The sequence below is a fragment of the Periophthalmus magnuspinnatus genome, chromosome 11 (genome assembly GCF_009829125.3).
Source record: "Periophthalmus magnuspinnatus isolate fPerMag1 chromosome 11, fPerMag1.2.pri, whole genome shotgun sequence".
Taxonomy (NCBI): Eukaryota; Metazoa; Chordata; class Actinopteri; order Gobiiformes; family Gobiidae; genus Periophthalmus; species Periophthalmus magnuspinnatus.
Genome location: NC_047136.2, coordinates 3,353,301 through 3,374,048, shown reverse-complemented (window position 1 = coordinate 3,374,048; position 20,748 = coordinate 3,353,301). Strand labels below are relative to the sequence as shown.

Below are 20,748 nucleotides of genomic sequence, written 5' to 3'. Positions count from 1 at the left end.
TTTAAATCACAATCTTCATCTAAAACAACTTAATAAAAGAAACAAGTCCATTGGTTTATGCGTTAGAAGACCACGGTGTCCAACGGGAGCTGACGTCGGCGTAAACGTCATGACAACAAAGAGGCGTGGAGCTGTTGGCGCCCCCTATGGATAGCTGCAAGTCACACTAGCGAACCGTGGATGTTTTTATTTTTAAATTTGTACCAAAATGACGACGCGACGCTGCCGAATCCTACGAGTATTGCCGATTAAGAAAACTAGAGAAGGAAGTGCGTACGTCAAAGTGGGCGTGTATGTCACAGCGACCGCATACGTCACAGTGGACGCGTACGAACGTCATAGTGGGTGTGTAGGTACGTCACAGCGGTCGCGTACGTCACAGTGTGTGCTTACGGATGTCACAGTGGGCGTGTACGTCGCAGTGGGCGCATATGATACAGTGGCCGTGTATGTACGTCACAGCGGGCGTGTCACAGTGTGCGACTACATCACAGTGGGCGTGTCCGTACGTCACAGTGGGCGTGTACCAGTGGAGATGAAAACGAGGTTGATCGGCAAAATGGCGTCTTGAAAATAAGCGATTAAAGATGACCGTATTTTCCGCATAAATAAAGTATAAATCGCACTTTTTTCATAGTTTTTCAGGGGTGCGACTTATACTCAGATGCGACTTATATGTGAAATATATGGTTGTTTTTTTCCATTATTTTGCATTTTTTGGCTGGAAAATACAGTCCTCAAACATGAATCACTCCAAATACAACTTTCAGATTGTAAAATGAGACGGAAACGACTAGAAACGTGGTTAAAACCTCTGAAAAGTCCATTTTGCAGGATACGTCTGCTTTAAGCTAGCGGTCCCGTTAGCATCTTCAGTACAGCTCGGCGCGTGTATAATCAAAAAGCATTAGACTTTTGCAGAGCTCTTTGGACTCATCTGATGGGAACAAAATTGCAAACAAGAACAGGGGCCGGTGCCATGTCCCTGTAGAGGTATAATCATGGGCTTTTCTGCTCCTCGGGCCATTTTTCATTTGTGTTGTGGCTTTTCTAAGACGGGGCAAAATACACTGGGCTGGAAAAGTGCTTTGCCGCTGAAAGCCGGTTTAGAGTCTTCAAATCCGTCTCGGCGGCGGCGGCGGCCATAGATTTGACCGAGGGAAGTTGGTTCTAAGGCATAACTCTAGATATTTTCAAGTCGTTTGTGCGAATGCAAGTTTAAATATACAAGCGTGGGACGTCTTTGCAGTGGAAGTGAAGTGATTTTTGAGAGACTAGAGAGTTGGAATAGCAAAACGCTCCATACGCTTCTCATCTTTGTGTCGTTTTCTTCTTCTGTTTCCAAAAATCCTCAGTTATCCTGCACAATCTGAGGTCCTTCATCCCCCCGACCTGCTGAAACTCTGGCTTAAACCGCACTCAGAAGAGCTCGTGTGGCTGTGGCTGAGACGCACCTGCTCGCCGTTTCACACAGTCACATTATGAGATTATTGTGTCAGATTAATCTCAGTCTATTTTGGAGCGATCGGGGTTAGATGTTGCTTAGGTCTCTTAACATTTGGAAGCTTGCTGCATTCCTGGAGCTGCAGAGCCAATCACTTGTTGCTGGTGTTAAATATAGATGTGTGGCCCTGGAAGTTTATTTGGGGGGGGGTGGTTGGACAGGCAAAAAAAAGCAAGATCTTGGGTTAAATATTAGTTTTAAGCTGCATTGAGTTCAGCTTGAGGTTACTGAATATGGTGTCACGTGACCTGTTCCTATTAAACCAGCGGGAACAGTGGGATAAAATTAAATAAATCAACGTGTAAACTTTCTAAACTAAACCTCAAAACCTCAAAACCTGATCCTGGATGTCCTGAGTGCTGCAGAGTGGGGGAGTACCTTGTGGGGGGCTTTGAGGAGTCTGTGGATGCCCGCGAGCTGGTTGATGAGCGGGATGTCCTCTCTGAAGGTGTACAGCGGAGGTCTGGTCGGTTCCGGGAAGTTTGTGCTGTTAAAAGGATCGGTATCGTCTAAAAATTGAACCCTGCACACAAACGTGGCCATGGCTCATCCATGCAGCGTCTCTGCGCAGCGTCTGTGGCTCCGGCAGCAGCGGCGGCGCGCGCACAAACAAACACACACACACACACACACACGGTCCTGTCCTGGTAACGACAACAAACCCACGTCTCCAAGAGAAGTGCGCACGGGACAGACTGGCCCTAGCGGGACAGGGGGGGTCAGGGGACGCGTGGGGAGGCGTGAGGAGGCGTGGGGAGGCGCAGGACACTTCTCTGGACACTTCCCTGCGCGCTTTCCTGGACTCTTGACTCCTCTGTGGACTCTTCCCTGGACTCTACCTTGAAATCTTCACTAGACTCTTCCCTGGACTCCTGCTGTTATTCTGGTGGAGGCAGGTGGCCGCAGACTCAGGATCAGAGCAGCTTGGGACAGCCGGTCTGCTGTCTGTCTAGTCCCACTAAATCCAGCCCCATATCTATTTTCCCCCTCTGCCTCATCTCCTCCTCCTCCTCCTCCTCCTCCTCCTCTCTTCAAATCACTGTCTCAGCTTAGCACCAGATTCCTGCATGAAAATAAACAACACACAAAACAATAAACGCTTTAAACTGAGCTACAACAACTGCGCATGTGGCAAATGTTTATCTAAATCCACTGTGTCTCTTATGCGTAAACTGTAGAAGTGACACGACTATGGGTCATTACTGTAACAATCGTGACTAAACTGCAGAAAGAAGGTCTGGATCTGATATTCAGCAGCTCATAGCCCGTGGTGTGGGGGTAAAACGCAGAGGCAAGTGCTCCTTCACGTCTCAAATCCACTGATGAGTTTATGACTGTTGTAATTGACGCTGCAGTGGCTCCCTCTAGTGGCGAACAACAGCAAACGCAGCTCTTGTGTTAATTCCACTTGTGAAAATTGGACTAAAGGGACACAGAGGTGGGATTTAACACATTTTCTTCTCTATTTTCAAGCTTAAATAACAAAAAAATATGTGAAATGTGCATTAAATGAACTGGATGCATGTATACTGGCTTCTTGTGTTTGTTAATCTGCACGAAATTAATAAAAAAATGAAAGAAATTAATGAAAAATAATTATATTTTTCATAGACTATTTTGCCTGATTTATTATTATTATTTTCTTATTTTACTTTTTTTTTTTTAAACAGCTAATGGTGACTCCACATTTTCCATTGCATAAAGGGATTCAAAAGAGCTGTTCTGTTAAAGCAACACAAGACACGTTTATTCATGTAGTACAATTCATACACAAAGTAATTCAAAGTGCTTTACAGAATAAAAGACATTCAAATCACAATACAGCAAATCCAAAACATTAAAAAATCACAAATAATCATCATAAAACTAACATTAAAGGAGAAAAGTGTGGAATAAAAACGAAAATTATTAAAAATATCTGTAGATTCCACTTATAGGCGCACAATATTATAACATGAGATAAGTTCATAAAGATAAAAAACAACCTAGACGCTACTTTGGGTGAAATATAATCACTTTTTTTCCTTTCTGATTGTGGTTGCTAACGGACCGCTGTAAAAACCACCCTGGCAATCAGTGACTTGATCAGTTTCTTATCAACACATTTTTACGAGTGCAAAAAAAAAAGAACATTAACTTAGCAGCTACACGGAGTTAAATCCTTGAGAATAATTAAACCAGTGTTAATAAGTCAATTTTGTAGCTAATTTGAACTAAATGTTTTCTCGTCTGTTAGTTACATATTCACAGAGGCTGCAGGGAAATCACATTTTTTTAAATTAAGGGATAAAATGACACACAAGATGAGGTTTTGTCCCGTTTATGGCAGGACACATGGTGCAAGTCCAGTTTAATAGGTGACCTGGAAACTGTCACCTACAAACCCAGTGAAGTGACAGACCCATGACCATTTACGGCGCAGCTGGGGAAGGACAACATGAAGTTTGCTTTACCCAACCCCGGGCTCGAGGACAGGATCCCCTCGTACGAGAACCTGGAGACGGAGGTGGGAGACCGGCCCAAATGGGACAACAAGGCCCAGTACCTGCTCACCTGTGTGGGGTTCTGCGTCGGGCTGGGGAACGTCTGGAGGTTCCCGTATTTATGCCAGAGCCACGGAGGAGGTAGGTCGGCTTTAGGATCCTATTCAACGCAAAAAAAACATAAAAAAGAATCAAATAAATGACACGTAAGAACATTAAAGTGTTGCATTATATATGATTAAAATGAGAATATGATTATAAAAATGGAGTAACAATAAAAACATGGTCACTTTGGTTTGTTACGCTGCAGTGGGTGAACGGAAGGACGTGTTTTTTTATTAAGATTTTACAGTTTTGAAGCGTAAAATGAAATTATACAAAAAATAAACAAAAAAAGTTCATACTTTTATTGCACAAAATTGACTCTTTTGAGCTTTTAGTCATGTTATAATGTTGTTTCCTGCTCAAAAACACACCTGGAGTTGTGTTTTGTTTCTTTATTATTAGTCTGTAACATCTCCAAAGCTCAAAATGCCCCGTTCCACCTTGTGATGTCATGAAGTGGTAGTTTTCAAGTTAACATCTCCTTTTTTTTTAACCGTTATTTCAGTAGTAAATTGTCAATTCCAGAAGCTGAAATGATCCAAATGATTCCAGAAATGAAGGTGTGTGGAGTTTAAAAACACAGAAAAGCACTTCCTGTATCACCACATGATGACGTCACAAGGTGGAACAAAGCGTTTTTTACGGTTTGAGACAAGAACACAGCCTAAATGTGCAGAGTTTGTGCGTTAAACGTGTGTGAATGAAACAAAACACAACTCCAGGTCTGTTTTTGATGAGGAAACGACATTAGAACAGATCAGAAACAGCGTAACATTCGTGCTTTAAGTTTTGTTCTTCCCACTCCTTTTTCGAGTTTGTATCGGAACAAATCTGTGAAATGTGCCTGATACGAGCTCGAAATGAATAAATAAATGAATGCAATAAAAACAACATTATTAATTAAGATACTACAGAAAACCCTCATGTTTGTTTAAAGTTTATTGCTGTAGGATCTAGAGTTTAGACTGAAGTGCCCATCGCTGTTATTATCCTTCATCTCATTTCAGACGCTTTGAAACCACCTGCAGTTTAACAATAAAATAAGTTTAATATGCTCAGACGGTACAGACTATGAATAGACACAAGCGATTTGAAAATACATTATATTACGTAAGATGTTCTGTAAAGAGGAACTGTCTTTCTCATTTTGTTTAAGACCTTACCCAACATCTGGACCACATGTTTTACGCGTTTAATCCGACCTTCATTTAACCAGGAAGTCGCAGATCGTAGGAGCAGCCGACACGATCGAAACTGAACTAAAAATCACAAAATATCACATTATAAACATAGTTACATCTCACATACACCTGATCAACGCACTTTTGAATCCATAAACTCCTTCTTTTTTTTTTAAAACTGTTTATTTTCATGGTTTTCGCAATAAAAAAAATAAAAAATCATACATACAAATATATTAATAATAACACAAATATAGAAACAAGAGAAAAGAGAAAACTTTTTTTTATATAATAATAAATTAAAATAAAATACATATAAGAAAAAAACATAAATAAATAATAAATACAATAATAATAATAAATAAATACATAAATACAATAAATAAATAAATACAATAATAATAAAAACATACAAATACATAAATACAATAATAAATAAATACAATAATAATAAATAAATAAATACATAAATTCAAAATGCATATAAAATACACATGCACATATTTACACATACACCCATATACATACGAATACTTGCATCTACACATATAAATACACAAATACGTTAAGGAAAAAAAGGAAAAAAAGAAAAAAAAAGAAGAAACACACAAGGGGGCGCTGTCATTACCAACAGGAGCCAAAATGTAAAGCTACATTTGAGAGGAGTATGATTTATACCGTCATTTTTACCATAAAGTCACTGTAAATTCATTGGACAGATAAATAAGTAGTTGACTCCATTTTTAAGATCTTTACGTAGATTATTTCTACAGATTTTCCCAGCGACATCGAAAAGGAACTGGGAAAGGAACTGGAGACGAGGTCACCAAAGCCTCCAGTTTGGCTTTATAGATAAATACTGTACGACCCAACACTGTTTTCTAAGAATTGTGAGCGACGTCCAGCCAACGAAACCATAAAGACACCAGAGATGAGTGAGGGATTTAGCATTGGCCATAAACTTCAATGAGGCGTGATGTAGAGTCCGGTGAAGTGGAAAAGGAAGCACATACAAAACATCACCGTAGTCCATAACAGAAAGAAAAACAGTTTGGGTGTAAAAGAGAAATAATCTTTAGTTTGAGTTTTTAGATTAGGGCTGAAATATGAACTTTAAATGTAAGAAAATCATTGCATACCCCAGTATTTGTATGATTATTTGAACTATTGGACTATTTCAAATGTAAAGATGTTGTGATCTTCCCTTGAACGACCTTCTGAGAATAATTTACCTTTCGTTTTTTGAGTTTTTAGAGTGTTTTAGCGTCAACGTAGCAGTGTTTGTCCCAATGAAATGCTGACTCTAGTTTTTGCCTCGGTGATAGACAGACCTTGGGAGTAAACCACTGTATCGTCTCATATTTGGCAGCTCTTTTCCCAAATCATTTATAAAAGATAGTGAATAATGCAGGTGCTACGACTGATCCCTGTGGAACCCTCGCACACTGTTAACACTGTGTGATCTGTGGCGCTCTGGCAGCACACACATGGTCTGTAACATCATTTTTGAATAATTTACTCGGTTTTAGCCTGAGCCAAACTGATCTTTATTTATTTAAGAGCGAGCAGTGAAAAAAACGCTTAAAAAAATCCACAAATTAAGCTGCTGAGTCGCTTTTGTCCCGATCATTTGTGACGCGACTGTGCTACGGCCACTTCTGAAGCCAGACTGAGATTTGTTTGAGTTTTATCTGTAAATTAAAGATCTGTGTCAGGGTTTAAAGCTTTAAAATCGATCGACAGTTCATATTTGATGGGACTCGTTTAAATAAAGGTGGAATTTGTGGTGTTTTCCGTTTTTTTTTTAGGGATGACGTTTGAAAAGAGAATCAAGTTAAAAGTCTGGGTCATCGGCTCGGCTATAACACCTGCAGATTTCTTCAGTTTTTGGCAAAGTTTAGTGAATTTGACGGCTTAAAATCAAACACGTGTTCGCATTTCATTTTCCAGTCGATTTGTGAACGAGCAGATCTGGAGTGTGACCGTAGTTTGTTCCTTAAATGGATTTGCTCTTTTGGAATCCATGGCAAAAACAATCCCTGTTTTTTTAGAAAATCTCTGTCTTTAATGATGTGAGTTTGTTAATAATGGAGAGAAAGATTGAATGAAAATATTCCCACAACGGGTACAACATGAGGAATCAGTCAGTCGCTCTTTAATTCAAGTACCTTTTATAAACGAAGCGAGGTCTTGTCTTGGGTATTTTGGTATTTCGACACAGTCTTTTTACAATAAACATCAGCTGAAGTGTGTTTGTAAGTGTCTGTCAATGAACCCTTCAGTCAAATTGTACAAAAAGTCTTCCTATTTTGTGTTTTAAAGCTGATCTTCAATCCAAAACCCTCCATATCCCGTCCATAGTTGTGAATCAGCCGTTTCTAATCACCTTGTTTTCATCTGATTCCATAACAACACAGTGACCTTTCAGCGCGCTCCACCTGCCTCAGAGATAAGGAGCATAAAGAGATCGGGTCTTATTTGATACGACAGCGGGCGGTTTGCCAGGGATGCACGGCAAACTATGTGCTGATAATAAGAACCCACGACGATTACACAATTTACAACGCAAAATATTAACGTTTATTAACTCTTTAGGGGCTTTCATGATCCCTTTCCTGATTCTACTCGTTCTGGAGGGTATCCCGTTACTGCACTTAGAATTTGCAATTGGCCAACGCCTCCGAAAGGGAAGCCTGAGCGTCTGGGGTAGTATTAACCCCTACCTGACCGGCGTGGGTGAGTGAAGTCAGAAGTTGTACCGTAAATTTGGGACTATAGAGCGCACCTGAATATAAGCCGCACCAGCTAAATTTGAAAAGAAAATCAATTTTGTACATATATAAGCCACACCTGAATATAAGCCGCAGGTTTTTGTGTTGTAACATGTGATATTTACACAGAAAGACGGTACACAGAAGATTTTTTTAGTTTAAATTTAGGAAATGCTTTTTTTTTTTTTTTTAACTGTGTCTGAAAAGCATCAGTTCATAATCTTTCCCCATGTCTCACTTTTGCGTTTAGTGTTAGAGCGCCCCCCTGTGGCCATTAGGCAGTAAAAATCTTTAAATTAGCCGCAGTGTTCAAAGTGTGGGAAAAAAGTAGCGGCTTATAGTCCGAAATTTACGGTAATTGTACGGCTGTAGTAACACGTGTTTACAGATTTATTTGGTGTTTTTTTTTTGTTTTTTTTTGTAGGAATCGCATCCATGGTTGTGTCGTTCTTAGTGGGAATGTACTACAACACGATCATCGCCTGGGTGTTATGGTATTTCTTCAACTCTTTCCAGAGCCCCCTGCCCTGGAGCCAATGTCCACTCACGGAAAATAAAACAGGCAGGATATAATTTATGAATCCATTTGGTTAATGTAAACCGCCTGGCCAAAAAAAAAGTCGCCATTTGGATTTAACTCAGCAAATACGTCGTCTCCTGCTGCAGTTGGTCCGGTCGAGGTTCAGCAGAATGAGGTCAGCTGACACCTGAATATACTGAATGACCAGGTTATTCCATCAGGGGATTTTTGGGCAGATTCCAAGACGACAATGTCAGGATTTATCAGGATTAAACTGTGAAAGAGAGAATCAGGAGCATGAGACACAGAGAGACAGACAAAGAGAGAGGGAGGAAAAGGGAGAGAAAGAGAAGCAGGGAGAGAGAGACAGAGAGAGGGAAAGGGGGTGAGAGAGAGAAATCAGAGAGAGGGAGAAACAGAGGCGGAGAGAGAGATACACAGTGAGAGAAAGAGGGAGAGAGAGAAATGGAAGCAGAGAGGGGGGAGAGAGAAAGAGAAGCAGAGAGAGAGACAGACAGAGAGAGAAAGCAGAGAGAGGGAGAAATAGGCAGAGAGAGAGAGATGCACAGTGAGAGAGAGAAAGAGAGAGGGAGGAAGAGAGAAATAGAAGCAGAGAGGGAGAGAGAGAAAGAGGTAGAAACAGAGGCAGACAGAAAGATGCACAGAGAGACAGAGAGAGAGCGAGAAAGAGGGAGGGAGAGAGAAGCAGAGAGAGGGAGAAGCAGAAAGAGAGAGACAGAGAGAGGAAAAGACAGAGACATCATTTTCACACATGGATCGTCCACCACAGAGTCCAGACCTTAACCCCAGTGAGAATCTTTGGGATGAGCTGGAGAAGCTGCAGCGTCAGACTCGACCATCATCAATGAAACAGGTGAAACATTAATGCAACACTGGACGGAAATAAATCTTGTGACGTTGCAGAAGCGAAATCAAAACAATGCCACAGCTTTTTTTTTTTTTTTGGTGGCGACTTTTTTTGGCCAGGCAGCGTACAAATATATTTCCGACTTCCGACAGCAGCTAACTTGTGCTTTTGTTTCTACAGATCTAGTTTCGGAGTGCGCCCGCAGCAGCTCCGTTGACTATTTCTGGTACAGACAAACGCTGAACATTTCCACGTCGATCGAGGAGTCGGGCGGGCTGCAGTGGTCCATGGTGCTGTGTTTGGTCGCCGCTTGGTCCGTTTTGTACGTCTGCTGCATCAGGGGCATTGAGACGACGGGGAAGGTTCTGAACGTACTTGTCTACGGCTGGATTTTTACGGCGATACGAGAAATTATACGCCTTTTGTGCTCGTTTAGGCTGTGTACGTCACGTCCACGCTGCCCTACGCCGTCCTCACCATCTTTCTGATCAGAGGACTGACGCTGGAAGGTTCTTTAGAAGGAATTAAGTTTCTGTTCACGCCTGATGTTAGTGGAGCGACACGTCCTGGAGCTAAAAGTACACAGTGTATTGTAAAGCTCTTTTTTGTCTCTCCACAGTTGAACGAGCTCATAAATCCGAGCACATGGCTGGACGCAGGAGCTCAGGTGTTCTACTCGTTCTCGCTGGCCTTCGGAGGGCTCATCTCCTTCTCCAGTTATAACTCTGTGCAGTGAGTCACTTCTGCTCTAATCTTATCTGAGCTGATACGAAAAAAACAACACCTAACACTTCACATGCAAGGAGTGCACAAACGGTTAATGTTTGCTTTAAAAAAAACACTTCAGGATAGAAATAAGAAACTAAAAAACGCAGACAAATCGACGTTCTTTTTTGTCTGTTTTGATTTGTGAGGTTCAGATATTTTTACACATTTACAGTGGTGGAACTTTTAAAGTGTCTGTACTTTACTTAAGTACATTTTACACTGGATACTTTACTTTTACTTGGAGTGCATTTGAGAGCAGTATCTGTACTTTCTACTCCACTACATTTTTTAATTGGACTGAAAAGTAAAATGTAGTTTTCATGTACATTTTTAAACAAGTATTTGGATATTTTTACTTGAGCTGATTTTTTTCATGTGTATCATGTTTCATGTGATTTACTTTTGTGATATTTTTGTATCTCTATCTGTATCTGTACTTACTTCTTACTTAATTACATTTTTTTATGTGATACTTACACTTTTACTCAAGTAAAAGTACAGCTACAGATACAGAGGTAAAAAGTTACTCAAGTAGATTTTTTTATTATATTTTTACTCAACTTTTTACCTCTGTATTTGTACTTTACTTAAGTACATTTACAATGGATAATTTTTACTTTTACTTCAGTACATTTGAGAGCAGTATCTGTACTTTCTACTTCACTACATTTTTGAACAGGACTGAAAAGTAAAAAGTACTTTTCATATGATTTGAGGGAGTATTTTTACCATGTTCGTGGAAACATCCTGACTAAAGTTTTCGAGTTTGAGCTTCGGCTTTGAGCAAAACAAAAAAACCCCCACAAAAATCATAAGAAAAACTAAGAAATCGATTTGTATTTTTACTGTGACCAAAATATGTCTCATTTTAAATCAGTATCGCTACAGTTCCACTTAAACAAATGAACAACACTGTGAAATACTTTTACTTTCTACTCTTAAAGTACAGTTTTAAACAGGTACTTTAATACTTTTACTTCAGTAGATTTCATGTGATACTTTTACTTTTACACAAGCAACTTTTTACCTCTGTATCTGTACTTTTACTTGAGTAACAACATTGCGTACTCCATCCACTACTGCACTTACACAAAAATATGTTTACTTTTACCCAGTTTAATCAGATAAAGGTGTAGCTGTTTCTAAAATATTTTCTGTTTCTGCTTCAGTAATAACTGTGAGCAGGACGCCGTGATCATCTCCATTATAAACGGATGTACGTCTGTGTACGCCGCCACAGTGATCTACTCCATCATCGGCTTCAGGGCCACAGAGCAGTTCAACGCTTGTCTCGATGGGTAAAACACTCGGCCTGTCACTATAATCACTAGATCCACTTATCGTTCTATGTACCAGACACTATGGAACAGTATTGGTTGAGCGTCACTATTATTAAGTTACTTTTTCTTTGCGCCACAGGGAGATTTTTAGTTAGTTTGGTTATATGATAAGATTTAAGCCATAAAAGGTTTAATAAATAACTTCTTTGGCTCATTACAGATGCAAACTAACGACTAAAGTGTTTCATTCTGCTGTTTGTTTATTGCAGCTCATGATTTTTAACAATATTGTAGATTTAGAATAGTTTTTGTGGTTTAAATCTGCTCTTAGGTTTTTGTGTTAGTGGCGTAAATCAGTTTCAATATTATTGTTTATTTCCCAATTGGGAAGTGGGACTGTTCACTGATCTGAAAATTGGCAGTTCAAATCCCATTTTCGACATAAACCTCATTGGTAGAACAGTCAAATCCACTACTCCCTCACAGGTTGGTGGTGCGATTCCAGCCCCCACAAATTAATACTATTGTCATACTATTATTATTATTATTATTATTATTATTATTATTATTATTATTATTATTATTATATTTATTTTTTACATATTTTTTCATTTAACAGTTTTTTTTAAATTATTATTATTATATTTTTTATGTATTTTTTCATTTTATTGTTTTTTTTAAATATTATTATAAAATTTTTTACGTATTTTTTCATTTTATTGTTTTTTAATTTAAAAAAACACGTCTGGAGCATGGAAAATGGCAAAAATCAAGTAGTAAACACGCCCCGACATGGCAGTAAGTGGTGTCAAAAATTAGAACTCGCCGAGCTCTAATTGTCACAAAAGACCCCGAGAAAAAATATCGAAAGCCGACTCGGTAGCGCCACCTCAAACTTTGATTTTCATGGAGCCAATGGGAGCCCGACTCGGAAAAAAGTCAACATAAAAATCTGGAACTCACATCAAAAAATAGTACGTGTCGGGACATGACAAAAATGATATTATGGCCCCGCCCTAAAATGTACAGGAAGTCAGTCATATTGGATCAAACCCGGGAACGACAAAAGTGCACACCCTCACATTCAGGACATTTTCTCGCACAGTTTTCATCACAAACACGTCAAATTTGGCCAAATCCCTCTAAACCCATGTGTGATTAAAGATTAACAATTACATTTTGATTATGACTTTGGGTGTGGTCAGGGTGAATTTTCAACAAAATTGCAAATTTTGGAATATTTCAAAAAAATATTTCTCTTTCACACATTTTTTGTTGGGAAAACGCTAATACAGCGTTTATGCACATTGGTGAGCTGAACGCAATGATATGCAAATAAAGACACTCTCTCACAAAATGACTCTCTAGCGCCCTCTTCAGATTTCATTTTCAAAAATTCGTAGAAGACAATCGATTTGTCATGGACGTGTGAAAAAATTCACAGGGGCCTTATTTGTGACGGGGCACAATGTGAGAAAGTCACATGACTGTAGCTGTTATGGTTTAGGAGAAAAATAATGGGTGGAAAATGCGTTTCCATTATTATTATTATTTTGGTGGCCGCTTTGAAGCCACTTTTGACCCCCTAAACGTTAACGAAAAGTCAATTTTATTGGACCCAAAATTCAAGATGGCCGAAAAATTTTGTTTTTTGAAATTCCTACTGAAAAATATTGAAAAATGACTCGGTAGCGCCCCCTAACAACCCCAATTAATTTTTTTTGTACAAAGTTTCTCTTAGACAATTGAAATTTGGCACATATATCCTTCACATGCTGTTCAAAAAAGCCAATGAGAACATACCTCTATTTGCAACCATGTTACCGTGGCAACATTATAAATGTGTCATTGAAATGAATGGGGTTCAGAGTACTGGACTTTGTTGTAGACTAAATAGATGCTCTACACTCATCAAACTATGGCCTAAAATTCAACATTGGCAAAAAATGCCACAGATTTTCATTCAAGAAACTTGCAAATTGGTCAAAATGAACTAGATCCATGTGGGAATATAGGCTACTCTCCTAAAAAAATTTTAACTCATAAAATGTGGGTGTGGCCATCCTTCAAAGAAAAAAGACGTTTTTTGAAGTTTTAAATGGCCAGTACCTCAAACATGCAGTGTCCTATTTTCCGGCATTAATATACATTTTGTTCAAAATCTTGATCTGAGTGCATAGATATGCAATTTACACATGTCAAACATTACATTGCTCCACAGCGCCCCCTTGAACTTTTGAATTGTACTCAAAAAAATTACTTTGTCACAAGCATTTCAAAATTTGGCATGGACATCCCTATTGCCATACTGAACAAAAAAGCCAAATAGAACATACCTCTATTTTCAAAGGTGTTGCCATGGCAACATCTGACATTTCTCATTGAAATACATGGGTTTTGGTTAACTGGGATGAAAAATAATTACTTTGTCATAGACTATTGATAGCTAGCTCAAATTTGAATAATAATTGTGGGATCCTGGCCTAAATGTAACTTGATAATAATCATATGACCAGTGTACACTGCTCAAATTTGAATAATAATTGTGGGATCCTGGCCTAAATGTAACTTGATAATAATCATATGACCAGTGTACACTGTACTTATACTTCATACTTAATGCTCAGTGCTACAGCGCCATCTATAGGACTGGAGAGAAAAAAATGACTTTGACAGAAATTGTCAAAATTTAGCTGAAAATTCCTTTGTTTTAAGTTTTTGCTCTAGGGTCATCCAAACTGCTCAAAAATATATATTTAATCATCATAGACTTACAGAGACATTTAATGAAAAAAAATTAAAAATTTTACTAAGTTTTGCTTTAAAAACAATGAATAAATCTATGATATACTGGCAATTCATAGGTAACTATAGCAACCCACTATGTGACATCACCTAGCAACAAGTGACATCACACATTCTATTTCTTTATGACAAAACAAAGATTCTATTTGAAACTCTGTAAGTGTAGCACAAGTCCTGTAAAACCTCATTTGAACTCAGCACTCGAACGAGCACGCAGCAATCGAACTCACTGAAGCAAACATGTCCAAAAACTGGTGTGATTATACTTCTGAGGACGACGAACTCCTCTACAGCCAGGAATTCGACCTGGAGAAGGAACTCGCCAATCAGGACCAGACCTCTGGACCATCTGAGGAGGTGGTCCAAACCTCTGTAACTCTTGAAGAGTTGGAGAGGGAGCAGTTGGAGCCTCAAACCCAACAGAGGTCTGAAGAGGAAGAAGACCAGAGCTTGGCCTTAATCATGCTCGAATTTGAAAAGGCCTCTAAAGCTGCTCAGGCTTTAGATGCCAGAGAGGAACGTCTTCTCCAAGAACTGGAAGACCTCAGGTATGTTCAAGAAATTGACCACGAACAGCACCAGGAGGAGCAGCTCAAGTTATTGAACAAAACTGAGCTGATCATTGCAGATCATAAGAAGCAACTCCAAGGCTTCAAATCTGAACTGCACACAGTGAAAAAGGAGAACAGACAATTAGTGAGAGAATCTGAGGAACTGAAACGTAGGATTCAGATCAAAGATGGAGAGGTAAACCAGCTTGTCGAACAGCATGAGGAGGACAAGAGGAAAATGAAGCGGATTATTCAAGATCATAACACTGAAATGAAGAAAAAGGACAGAATAATCCAAGAACTCCAAATTGAACTGAACAACGTGAAAGACGAGAGAGCAGCATTTATACACCAGTCAGATGAACTGAAGGGCCAACTTCAGTCCAAAGATGGCGCTATTGAGGCTCTGCAGAAACAAGTCGCTGAAATGAAAGACATGTTGGAGCAAATTCGAAAAGATTCCAGACAAAAATCCAAACAGTGGGAAAACAAAAAACGGAATCTTCAGAAGGACGCTGCCAATATGAACTCCAAACTCCAGAAAAAATCTTCAGAGAATACAGAGCTGATTGAGCAGAACTCTCAACTGAAGCGTGCACTGGCAGATTTCAGAACGGACATGTCTGCTCTGAAACATGAACTGGAAACCAAAAAACAAGAGGCGGCTGTCCAGAAGGTCCAGATGTTGCGGCAAATAGAAGACAAAGATATGCAGATCCGAAAGATGGACGAGGAGAAGGACGGCATTTTGAAGATCTGTGAGGAGTTGAAGGAGGATCTGAGAAAGACACAGAAAGAGCGCTCCCTGCTGATGGAGAAATGCAGTGCTCTGGAGCTGGAGCTGAGTACAACACAGGAAGAGCGCGCCTTGCATGAGGAACGAAACCGTGTTTTTCAGAAGGAGTTGGCGCAAGAGAAAAATGTCACATCTGAACTACACAAAGACAAGGCCGCCATGTTGAGGACATGCGAAGACCTAAGGTTAGAGCGCTCCCTGCTGCTGGAGAGATGCAGTGCGTCAGACCAGCAGTTGACAAGAGCAGAGGAAGAGCGCTCCCTGCTGGTCATTAAGAACAACATGTTACAGCAACAGATAGAACAAGGGAAACAAATTAAAACAGAACTAGAGGAGGAGAAGACGGCTCTCTTAAAGACCTGTGAGGAGCTAAAGGCAGAGAGCTCCCTACAGGCTGAAAGATGCAGTGCGTTGGAGGAAAAGCTGAGGAGAACAGAAGAACGGCGCTCCCTGCTGGAGGAGATGAGCATAATGCTGGAGAAGAGGAAGAGGAAATGGTACAGGAGACTGTTCCGCGTTTAGACCCTTTCTCAACCCCCCACCCTGTTCTGCACATGAACAATAACTCAAAAAAAAGGTTTTTGAGTTATTGTTTAATAAAAATAAAAAAATCCATTCATTTTTTTTGTCTTCTTTTGGGTTAATTATTATTTGAACCACCTTATCCATGGTTTAGTCTATTTTAGGTGTCGGCAATATTGGGTTAAACTTGAGTCTAAATATCTAAAATCTAGCTAATGTACTTTAACAAACTTGTAGGGTTTTTATCTGACAGACTCCAAACTGAAGCAGCCTCATCAGGACATATAGTCGACTCAACATAATGACATCTTAACAAAACAGACATTTTGAAAGTATAAAAATCCAAGTGACTTTTGCAAAAATGATCAGATCTGGATGGACCCAATGTAGCACTTGTGTGGTTTGATGAGCTGGACATAATGATTTGTGAATTAAACTTGTACCTTTAAAATGTCTCTCCAGCGCCCCCTGCAATGCCATCTGCCATCACAAGGGTTGGGGACCTTTATCACACTTAAAGTTTTAATTGTGATTTGAGTCTTGTGGTAAAATAGCTCTCCAGCACCCTCTGCAGAGTTAAAATGTGTGGGAAAAATCTATTTTCACTGTGGCCATTTTGAATCAAATGTCAAGCCAGAGTCGATACATAGCCCTCCCATTGAAGCGTGCCCTTCTGGACCCTTTATCACTGCTTGGTTTTAATTTATAAGTTTTATGGTTTTTCAGAGTTCATATGAGTATAACTGAACTGTTCAACTTACTTTTCAACATGATCTGTCCCAATCTAAGACTAGATTGGGATGTTTCATTGACATTATTAGTCTGAGCCAGTAACAAAGCAACTGGCTGGTGCTAGTTAGGCCCGAGTCTGGGACTACGTCCCGGCGAGGGACTCATTAAAACCGCGTCTGGAGCATGGAAAATGGCAAAAATCAAGTAGTAAACACGCCCCGACATGGCAGTGAGTGGTGTCAAAAATTAGAACTCGCCGAGCTCTAATTGTCACAAAAGACCCCGAGAAAAAATATCGAAAGCCGACTCGGTAGCGCCACCTCAAACTTTGATTTTCATGGGGCCAATGGGAGCCCGACTTGGAAAAAAGTCAACATAAAAATCTGGAACTCACATCAAAAAATAGTACGTGTCGGGACATGACAAAAATGATATTATGGCCCCGCCCTAAAATGTACAGGAAGTCGGCCATATTGGATCAAACCCGGGAACGACAAAAGTGCACACCCTCACATTCAGGACATTTTCTCGCAGTTTTCATCACAAACACTTCAAATTTGGCCAAATCCCACTAAACCCATGTGTGATTAAAGATTATCAATTACATTTTGATTATGACTTTGGGTGTGGTCAGGGTGAATTTTCAACAAAATTGCAAATTTTGGAATATTTCAAAAAAATATTTATCTTTCACACATTTTCTGTTGGGAAAACGCTAATACAGCGTTTATGCACATTTGTGACATGAACGCAATGATATGCAAATAAAGACACTCTCTCACAAAATGGCTCTCTAGCGCCCTCTTCAAATTTCATTTTCAAAAATTCGTAGAAGACAATCGATTTGTCATGGACGTGTGAAAAAATTCACAGGGGCCTTATTTGTGACGGGGCACAATGTGAGAAAGTCACATGACTGTAGCTGTTATGGTTTAGGAGAAAAATAATGGGTGGAAAATGCGTTTCCATTATTACTACTATTTTGGTGGCCGAATTGAAGCCACTTTTGACCCCCTGAACGTTAACGAAAAGTCAATTTTATTGGACCCAAAATTCAAGATGGCCGAAAAATTTTGTTTTTTGAAATTCCTACTGAAAAATATTGAAAAATGACTCGGTAGCGCCCCCTAACAACCCCAATTCATTTTTTTTGTAGAAAGTTTCTCTTAGACAATTGAAATTTGGCACATATATCCTTCTTCACATGCTGATCAAAAAAGCCAATGAGAACATACCTCTATTTGCAACCATGTTACCGTGGCAACATAATAAATGTGTCATTGAAATGAATGGGGTTCAGAGTACTGGACTTTGTTGTAGACTAAATAGATGCTCTACACGAATCAAACTATGGCCTAAAATTCAACATTGGCAAAAAATGCCACAGATTTTCATTCAAGAAACTTGCAAATTGGTCAAAATGAACTAGATCCATGTGGGAATATAGGCTACTCTCCTAAAAAAAGTTTAACTCATAAAATGTGGGTGTGGCCATCCTTCAAAGAAAAAAGACGTTTTTTGAAGTTTTAAATGGCCAGTACCTCAAACATGCAGTGTCCTATTTTCCGGCATTAATATACATTTTGTTCAAAATCTTGATCTGAGTGCATAGATATGCAATTTACACATGTCAAACATTACATTGCTCCACAGCGCCCCCTTGAACTTTTGAATTGTACTCAAAAAAATTACTTTGTCACAAGCATTTCAAAATTTGGCATGGACATCCCTATTGCCATACTGAACAAAAAAGCCAAATAGAACATACCTCTATTTTCAAAGGTGTTGCCATGGCAACATCTGACATTTCTCATTGAAATACATGGGTTTTGGTTAACTGGGATGAAAAATAATTACTTTGTCATAGACTATTGATAGCTAGCTCAAATTTGAATAATAATTGTGGGATCCTGGCCTAAATGTAACTTGATAATAATCATATGACCAGTGTACACTGCTCAAATTTGAATAATAATTGTGGGATCCTGGCCTAAATGTAACTTGATAATAATCATATGACCAGTGTACACTGTACTTATACTTCATACTTAATGCTCAGTGCTACAGCGCCATCTATAGGACTGGAGAGAAAAAAATGACTTTGACAGAAATTGTCAAAATTTAGCTGAAAATTCCTTTGTTTTAAGTTTTTGCTCTAGGGTCATCCAAACTGCTCAAAAATATATATTTAATCATCATAGACTTACAGAGACATTTAATGAAAAAAAATTAAAAATTTTACTAAGTTTTGCTTTAAAAACAATGAATAAATCTATGATATACTGGCAATTCATAGGTAACTATAGCAACCCACTATGTGACATCACCTAGCAACAAGTGACATCACACATTCTATTTCTTTATGACAAAACAAAGATTCTATTTGAAACTCTGTAAGTGTAGCACAAGTCCTGTAAAACCTCATTTGAACTCAGCACTCGAACGAGCACGCAGCAATCGAACTCACTGAAGCAAACATGTCCAAAAACTGGTGTGATTATACTTCTGAGGACGACGAACTCCTCTACAGCCAGGAATTCGACCTGGAGAAGGAACTCGCCAATCAGGACCAGACCTCTGGACCATCTGAGGAGGTGGTCCAAACCTCTGTAACTCTTGAAGAGTTGGAGAGGGAGCAGTTGGAGCCTCAAACCCAACAGAGGTCTGAAGAGGAAGAAGACCAGAGCTTGGCCTTAATCATGCTCGAATTTGAAAAGGCCTCTAAAGCTGCTCAGGCTTTAGATGCCAGAGAGGAACGTCTTCTCCAAGAACTGGAAGACCTCAGGTATGTTCAAGAAATTGACCACGAACAGCACCAGGAGGAGCAGCTCAAGTTATTGAACAAAACTGAGCTGATCATTGCAGATCATAAGAAGCAACTCCAAGGCTTCAAATCTGAACTGCACACAGTGAAAAAGGAGAACAGACAATTAGTGAGAGAATCTGAGGAACTGAAACGTAGGATTCAGATCAAAGATGGAGAGGTAAACCAGCTTGTCGAACAGCATGAGGAGGACAAGAGGAAAATGAAGCGGATTATTCAAGATCATAACACTGAAATGAAGAAAAAGGACAGAATAATCCAAGAACTCCAAATTGAACTGAACAACGTGAAAGACGAGAGAGCAGCATTTATACACCAGTCAGATGAACTGAAGGGCCAACTTCAGTCCAAAGATGGCGCTATTGAGGCTCTGCAGAAACAAGTCGCTGAAATGAAAGACATGTTGGAGCAAATTCGAAAAGATTCCAGACAAAAATCCAAACAGTGGGAAAACAAAAAACGGAATCTTCAGAAGGACGCTGCCAATATGAACTCCAAACTCCAGAAAAAATCTTCAGAGAATACAGAGCTGATTGAGCAGAACTCTCAACTGAAGCGTGCACTGGCAGATTTCAGAACGGACATGTCTGCTCTGAAACATGAACTGGAAACCAAAAAACAAGAGGCGGCTGTCCAGAAGGTCCAGATGTTGCGGCAAATAGAAGACAAAGATATGCAGATCCGAAAGATGGACGAGGAGAAGGACGGCATTTTGAAGATCTGTGAGGAGTTGAAGGAGGATCTGAGAAAGACACAGAAAGAGCGCTCCCTGCTGCTGGAGAAATGCAGTGCTCTGGAGCTGGAGCTGAGTACAACACAGGAAGAGCGCGCCTTGCATGAGGAACGAAACCGTGTTTTTCAGAAGGAGTTGGCGCAAGAGAAAAATGTCACATCTGAACTACACAAAGACAAGGCCGCCATGTTGAGGACATGCGAAGACCTAAGGTTAGAGCGCTCCCTGCTGCTGGAGAGATGCAGTGCGTCAGACCAGCAGTTGACAAGAGCAGAGGAAGAGCGCTCCCTGCTGGTCATTAAGAA

The 20,748-nt window shown here is 39.6% G+C and overlaps 2 protein-coding genes across 6 annotated transcripts in view; one reads left to right on the top strand and one right to left on the bottom strand.

Moving 5' to 3' along the window:
- fhod3a (formin homology 2 domain containing 3a) overlaps nt 1-2,451 on the bottom strand; it is an 87,640-nt gene extending 85,189 nt beyond the window's left edge. For 3 of the 4 annotated variants that reach the window (XM_055225368.1, XM_055225369.1, XM_055225371.1), the window contains exon 1: nt 1,883-2,099. In XM_055225368.1, the coding sequence (XP_055081343.1) occupies nt 1,883-2,047 (165 nt within the window). In that variant the 5' untranslated portion in view covers nt 2,048-2,099. Of the gene's footprint in view, nt 1-1,882 lie in introns of all 4 variants that reach the window. The other variant, XM_055225370.1, reaches the window with a different exon arrangement.
- A 1,484-nt stretch (nt 2,452-3,935) lies between these two features.
- Nucleotides 3,936-20,748, top strand: part of LOC117378418 (sodium-dependent neutral amino acid transporter B(0)AT1-like) — a 33,953-nt gene continuing 17,140 nt past the window's right edge. For both annotated transcript variants that reach the window (XM_033975013.2, XM_033975014.2), the window contains exons 1-7: nt 3,936-4,128; nt 7,869-8,009; nt 8,469-8,606; nt 9,613-9,794; nt 9,869-9,979; nt 10,052-10,164; nt 11,370-11,498. In XM_033975013.2, the coding sequence (XP_033830904.1) occupies nt 3,942-4,128; nt 7,869-8,009; nt 8,469-8,606; nt 9,613-9,794; nt 9,869-9,979; nt 10,052-10,164; nt 11,370-11,498 (1,001 nt within the window). In that variant the 5' untranslated portion in view covers nt 3,936-3,941. The remainder of the gene's footprint in view (nt 4,129-7,868; nt 8,010-8,468; nt 8,607-9,612; nt 9,795-9,868; nt 9,980-10,051; nt 10,165-11,369; nt 11,499-20,748) is intronic.